This window comes from Pinus tabuliformis, chromosome 2_2, assembly GCF_031772625.1.
Source record: "Pinus tabuliformis cultivar Carrire ecotype Pingquan chromosome 2_2, CPIR1, whole genome shotgun sequence".
NCBI lineage: Eukaryota > Viridiplantae > Streptophyta > Pinopsida > Pinales > Pinaceae > Pinus > Pinus tabuliformis.
In genome coordinates this window covers 1,191,152,719-1,191,159,909 of record NC_142300.1, presented here as the reverse complement: position 1 = coordinate 1,191,159,909, position 7,191 = coordinate 1,191,152,719, and the positions used below count along the sequence as shown (strand labels likewise).

The following is a 7,191-nucleotide window of genomic DNA, read 5'->3' as shown; positions in this document are numbered from 1 at the left end:
CCCTTACTATAAGGCTTACACAATCCAATGATAATAGTCTTTAATAATAATAATATTACATTTTCCGGGCAATTGAAGAAAGTGCCTTGCTGTAATGCTTACACAATCCAATGATAACAGCCTTTCACTGCCTAACTGCTCAGAAAAAATTTAAAAATTCTCTTTCCACTAGGAATAAGATGTTTTTCTCCAAATCCTGCTTTTGAAAGTTTCGAATCAACTTTCACCTGCTTTTTAAAGTTTCGAATCAACTTTCACCTGCTTTTGAAAGTTTCCAATCAACTTTCAATGATATACCAGAGGGAGCATCACATGAAGAGGGACTTAACGAGACTACACAAATGAAAACCAAGAAGTATGATATATCAAAGGATGAGGGGGCATCATATGAAGAGGAAGTTAATGAGACTACACGAATGAAAACCAAGAACTATGAGAATGACATCAAAATATATTCAAAGGGATATTCTAGCCCTGGAATTTCAACCAACATTACTGGTCAAGATGAAGAGTTAAGTTCTGGCAAAGTATATACAAACAATATTGGCCCAACATCTGATCATGTGGGAAGTTCTGAAACTAAAAATATTAATAATCCATATCATTCCAACACTGAATGGCAACCATTTCAAGGAAGAAAGTTTTTTACATCTACTAGCCATGATTTTAGAAAGCCTGATGTTGTTAACTTGATGAGTGATCAAGATAAGGACCAAATTCCAGTCCAAGCTAATGGTAACCCTCCCCAGACTAATACTTCTGATAGATTTCATGCATATGGTTATAGGCTTCAAAGTGAGTCCTCTGTGAATTGCAGCAAAGGTAAGAAGGATAACAGCCCCACAGCTTGTAGTGGCAGTGAAATTGATCCATTTGATGATAGTGATAATGACACAGCAACTCAATGTTTGCTACCAGACAAACATAAAAGGTGTCCAACTAGTATTTGGGATTTTCATGATTCTGCTGGCTTAGCAATCAAGATCTAGTGCTCCTTTACAATATAAAACAAAAATGTATATGCTGCCTACAATAATTGTTAATATATCAGAATGTATTTTGCTTCTGCTCTATCTTTCATCTTTAGATTATCCAAATATTTGTATGCTTGACCAATGCTTGCTCTATCTTTCATCTTTAGATTATCCAAATGTTTGTATGCTTGACCAATGCTTGTAAAGTTTATGTGCTTAACCTAATGGTTTATTCGTTGTTCGTCTCAGTAAAGATCTTTCTGATAAAGATACATATTGTTTTCCCTTTCTTTCTTTGGAATGAATTGAAAATTTAAATCATGATTCATTTTTTTAATTATTATAAAATTTGTTTATTTCTTTATATACTTTTCAAGCATTTTCTGTTAATTGATTTGATACATCCCAAAAGTTTGACAAAAATACCCATCGCTGGCTAGCATTTTCTGTTAATTGACTTGGTACATTCCAAAAGTTCGACAAAAATGCCTATCGTTGGCTAACATTTTTTGCTATTTGACTTAGCACATTCCAAAAAGTTTGACAAAAATGCCCATCGCTAGAGTGTACATTCTTTGCATGTAGTATCATTACAAAACTCTATGATACCATCTTAATTCCAGTCTTAGCACTTTAAACCTTTTCATACCATTTTTATTACATCCCACCATTTTCATTACATTTTTATCGCTTTAAACATTACATCCACAGATAAACTCCATTAACATCACCCGTCTTAATATTAATAAGTTGCCACAGATATTATTCCATTAGCATCACCCATCTTAATATTCATAAGTTGCAACATGAATATGTAGGGTAAAGTTGTAAGTTTGTTTGTGGAGTAGGCAAATTAATATCAATGAAGTTGTTGACACCTCATCTAGATTGGGATTTATGGTAAATAGTTTCAATTATGTTTTAGAAAAAAATCTAGATTTGTATTATTGTAAATTTGTAAATAGTTTTAATTACGCCGTAAGGCGTTCCCTCTGAGAAAGACATCCCTAAAATGTGACGTGTGTAATCCTGAGCCATTGATTATGTGTGTTAGATGATTGGAGTGTTTTCTGCCATTTGTTTAATCTGTTTTTTTCATAGAAAAATGGTTTTTTCCATGGTAATGGGCCATGAAAGGCCAGGCCTGGCCTGCTGGCAATGAGACTCTTCGCAGAGACTGCCTGCTGGCGATGAGACTCTTCGCAGAGACTCTTCATGTCTTTCTTCCCTGCATGCATAGCCTTGTGCTGTTATATCAATATTTGTACAAATGTTAATACCCTGTATCGATGATCCAATATGGATCCAGACTCTGTGATCCATCTTGACAAAGTGTGCGAGCAAGTTCTGTGACTCTTTTATATAAGATCCGTGCGAACTCAGTGTCTCCTTTACTGCAAGCCTTCTATAGCATCTAATTTATGCGATTCCTGAGGCACACAACTCCTGTAGATTGGTGCAAAATTCTAAGGATCATATTCCTGAGTTGCAAGGTATCAAAATTCTATGTGTGCGCTGTGGAATAACACGAAGGTTAAGGCCATAATCTATAAGGAATGATGCGAAGCTGAGGATCTATGTGAATAAAGAAGCTGTGAAAGAAGGACCATGATCTTAGTTCTGTGATCTGAATTTCTCTGTGGTAAGGTCCTAGCTCCATGTGGCATTATATCTTTTTATCTTAAGTCGAGTCCGATAGCGATTCATGCATTATATCTCTTTAATACTCACTCGAACATTCTAAGGAGTAATAACTCTAGATGAAAGCCGAAGCTGTCATGAAATGTGAATCTCTATGGAAATATCCGTGATCCAAATTGAAGAAGGAAGGCCTCTGTTCTCCTTTTGTGACTTGACTAAACTCCTTTGAAAGGTTTAATTCGATTTCTTTCCAAGTCTCTATGGCAATACAAGCCTCTATTGCACTCCTCTTTGGAAGCACTCCTCTTCTGCTCATAGAGCAAAATTTTGCTTATAGACCTGGCAATCCCAAGATTAGGATTCACATGGCGATATTTACGTGTTGGATTTTCCATTGCTCCTGGAAAAGGAGTTGATTCTAAAGTGTACAGGGCAATTGTAACAAAATGACATGAAATTCTTTTACAATCCATTGAGCTTCATCTTATTCTTTTCTCTCAGTGTTAATTATAATTATAATGAGCGAGCATGAGGAGGTCCCTGAATTGACCGAGTTGCCTGACGATTTAAACTACAAAATACTGGTGTGGCTTCCAGTGGAATATATTTGTAGATTTTGCAGGGTATGCACGGAGTGGAATGCTCTACTTTCGTCAACCAAATTCATAAGTAAATGGGGAGAAGCGGCCCCCAACAGTATGCCATGGCTAGTTCTGCAAAATGCCCAATCCAAAATGCCTAATTGTTTGCTTTTCTGCGGAGGTCCCTGAATTGACCAAGTTGCCTGACGGTTTAAACTACAAAATACTGGTGTGGCTTCCAGTGGAATGTGTTTGTAGAATTTGCAGTGTATGCAAGGAGTGGAATGCTCTCCTTTCGTCAACCAAATCTGTTTATCTCTGTGCTCTCTTTTTCTTTGTTTCTGGTTATCTATAAGATTGCTCCTGTACATGGTTGAATAGATGCCGCAGCATGTATTTTTCTTTGTTTTTGGTTATTTGTGAAATTTCTCTTGTACATCGTTGAATAGATGCAGCAACAGATCTTGTAACCTGTGGGTATGGATTTTCAGAAATATTTAAAGGTTTAAGAAATGAATTTAACGTTTGACCATTCTTAGTAATCCAGTGATACGGTGTTGATAGAATCTGGAAAATGGTTAAGGGGAAGCCAGGATAGAATCTTGAAAGTGGTTAAGACTAGGGCATAATTCTTTCGAGAACCTAAATTATTTCCCATTCCCAAATTATAATATATATATATATATATATATATATATATATATATATATATATATATATATATATATATATATATATATATATATATATATATATATATTTTGTTGTATGCCAGAGGAATCTGATAGTTCACCTTACAGGTAGCTATTAGTGAACTTCTAGGTTTACCCAGTCAAGAAGGATTTGGGTTTCTCTGTTTTCTCAAAACTCACATTAACTCCATCACCAATTATCATGATAATATCTTTATTATTATCATATCTTTGAAATATTAAGACCTGTGTTGGAACTTCCTCCCTTGGCTCGTTGGGATTGATTTGATCGAGTAATAAAAATACACAAAACTGGTTGGCATTTGCCATTTTGGCCACTTGAACTAAGTGGCTGAGAATATTTTTGTCTTTCTAAGTTTTCACACAGGGATTTTTTTGATAGAAACAATGGAAACATCTAACATGTATCTTAAATTGCGAGATGTGTAATTCATTAGTTTATGGCTTATTGGACTCACCCACATAGATCTTAATTTTAATCGTGCAACTACTTGTAATTGCTTATTCAAAACATAAAACTCAATGCAAGAAATCCACTAACATACACAATGTAGAGATAAAGATTTATTTTAGAATTCTATATGGAACTAATGTTAACTGAATTCTATATGGAACTAATATGGAACTAGTGCTAATGATCGTTGGAAGCAATGCTAACTGATCATTGGAAGTAGAAAAATTTAATGTACCCTAGAAAATCAACATGGTTTCAGAGCAGAGTTGAAGATCTAAGAACAGTGAACATGGTTCAGAGCAGGGTTGAAGATCTATCTGTAAGATTGCTCTTATACACGGTTGAATAGATGCAACAACATGTATTTTTCTTTGTTTTTTTTCTTTGTTTTTGGTTATTTGTGAGATTGCTCTTGTACATCGTTGAATAGATGCAGTAACAGATCTTGTAACCTGTGGGTATGGATTTTAAGAAATATTTAGATGTTTAAGAAATGAATTTAACGTTTGACCATTCTTAGTAATCCGGTGATATGGTGTTGATAGAATCTTGAAAATGGTTAAGGGGAAGCCATGATAGAATCTTGGAAGTGGTTAAGATTAAGGCATAATTCTTTTGGGAAATTGAATTATTTCCCATTCCCAAATTATAATGATTATCTATATATTTTGTTGTATGCTAGAGGAATCTAATAGTTCACCTCACAGGTAGTTATTAGTGAACTTCTAAGTTTACCTGGTCACAACAAGAAGGATTTGGATTTCTCTGTTTTCTCAAAACTCACATTAACTCCATCACCAATTATCATGATAACACCTTTATTATTATCATATCTTTGAAATATTAAGACCTGTGTTGGAACTTCCTCCCTTGTCTCGTTGGGCTTGATTTGATCGAGTAATAAAAATACACCTTTGCCATGTTGGCCACTTGAACTAAGTGGCTGAGAATATTGTTGTCTTTCTAAGTTTTCACACGGGGATTTTTCGATAGAAACAATGGAAACATCTAACATGTATCTTAAATTGCGAGATGTGTAATTCATTAGTTTATGGCTTATTGGACTCACCCACATAGATATTAATTTTAATCGTGCAACTACTTGTAATTGCTTATTCAAAACATAAAACTCAATGCAAGAAATCCACTAACATACACAATGTAGAAATAAAGATTTATTTCAGAATGCTATATGGAACTAATGTTAACTGAATTCTATATGGAACTAATATGGAATTAGTGCTAATGATCGTTGGAAGCATTGCTAACTGATCATTGGAAGTAGAAAAAATTAATGTACCCTGGAGAATCAACATGGTTTCAGAGCAGAGTTGAAGATCTAAAAACAGTGAACATGGTTTAGAGCAGGGTTGAAGATCTAAGAACAATTTGAAGTTAACGAAAGATAAGGGTGGTATTGGATTTAAGTGAATTGTCTCCGATTCCCTAAAGGCACTTGAATCCGTGACCTATTCGGTGGCCTATCTAGCTCTAAGATATGCGACGTTCTGAGAATTGTTGTCTCTACGGAGCTCTCTATATAGTTTGCATTGAATAGGCTATATTACAAATGTTAATACCCTGTATCAATGATCCAATATGGATCCAGACTCTGTGATCCATCTTGACAAAGTGTGCGAGCAAGTTCTGTGACTCTTTTATATAAGATCTGTGCGAACTCAGTGTCTCCTTTACTGCAAGCCTTCTATAGCATCTAATTTATGGGATTCCTGAGGCACAAAACTCCTGTAGATTGGTGCAAAACTCTAAGGATCATATTCCTGAGTTGCAAGGTATCAAAATTCTATGTGTGCATTGTGGAATAACACGAAGGTTAAGGCCATAATCTATAAGGAATGATGCGAAGATGAGGATCTATGTGAATAAAGAAGCTGTGAAAGAAGGACCATGATCCTAGTTCTATGATCTGAATTTCTCTGTGGTAAGGTCCTAGCTCCATGTGGCATTATATCTTTTTATCTTAAGTCGAGTCCGATAGCGATTCATGCATTATATCTCTTTAATACTCACTCGAACATTCTAAGGAGTAATAACTCTAGATGAAAGCTGAAGCTGTCATGAAATGTGCATCTCTATGGAAATATCCGTGATCGAAATTGAAGAAGGAAGGCCTTTGTTCTCCTTTTGTGACTTGACTAAACTCCTTTGAAAGGTTTAATTCGATTTCTTTCTAAGTCTCTATGTCAATACAAGCCTCTATTTCAATGTGATTTATATCCAGGTATGAGATTATCTATGGCCAGGAACAAAATGTGGCTTCGTCAGAATTGAGTGCTTCTAGTCAACTAGAGCCTCCTAAATCTACTGATGTTGCTCTTGAAAAGGAACCTTCTGTTACAGCTCAATCTGCACTGCCAACTTCAATGAAAACAACCACACATGAAAGACAACTCACAGAATCCTCGTCTTTCACCAAGTCCTCCCAACAAGTATCTACTTCAAATGATACAACACAAAAAATAGGTAATCCAAATATTTCTGAAGATAAAAGGCCTCCAACTCAATCCTCATTGCCCAAAATGCCGTGTGTTTCAACTACTGGACTAGGCCCAAATGGGAAAACAATCAGTGGATTCTTGTACAATTATAGCAGAGATGAGGTTAGTAGAGTTTGTGTGTGCCATGGCACATTCTTGTCACCTGCAAAGTTTGTGCAGCATTCAGGTCGTACAGACCTTTCACATCCTGAAAGGCACATTGTTGTCAATCCATCCCCATCTTCAAATGAAGATGCATCAACCCTGCAATGAAAAGTTATCCAAATAAAATCTTGGATGTATACCTAAAAAAAACGTTTCCCTGAAGGA

General features: G+C 35.5%; 1 protein-coding gene across 1 annotated transcript; it reads left to right on the top strand.

Moving 5' to 3' along the window:
• Window positions 1-282: 282 nt before the first annotated feature.
• Window positions 283-1,023, top strand: LOC149197758 (uncharacterized). Its single transcript, XM_089403988.1, has one exon. It carries the CDS (start codon window positions 342-344, stop codon window positions 987-989), a length of 648 nt encoding a protein of 215 aa, XP_089260114.1. The 5' UTR covers window positions 283-341; the 3' UTR covers window positions 990-1,023.
• Window positions 1,024-7,191: the final 6,168 nt, after the last annotated feature.

Bases quoted from the DNA above. Each gene is read 5' to 3' on its own strand.
- LOC149197758 (XM_089403988.1), top strand. From the start codon at position 342: ATGAAAACCAAGAAGTATGATATATCAAAGGATGAGGGGGCATCATAT.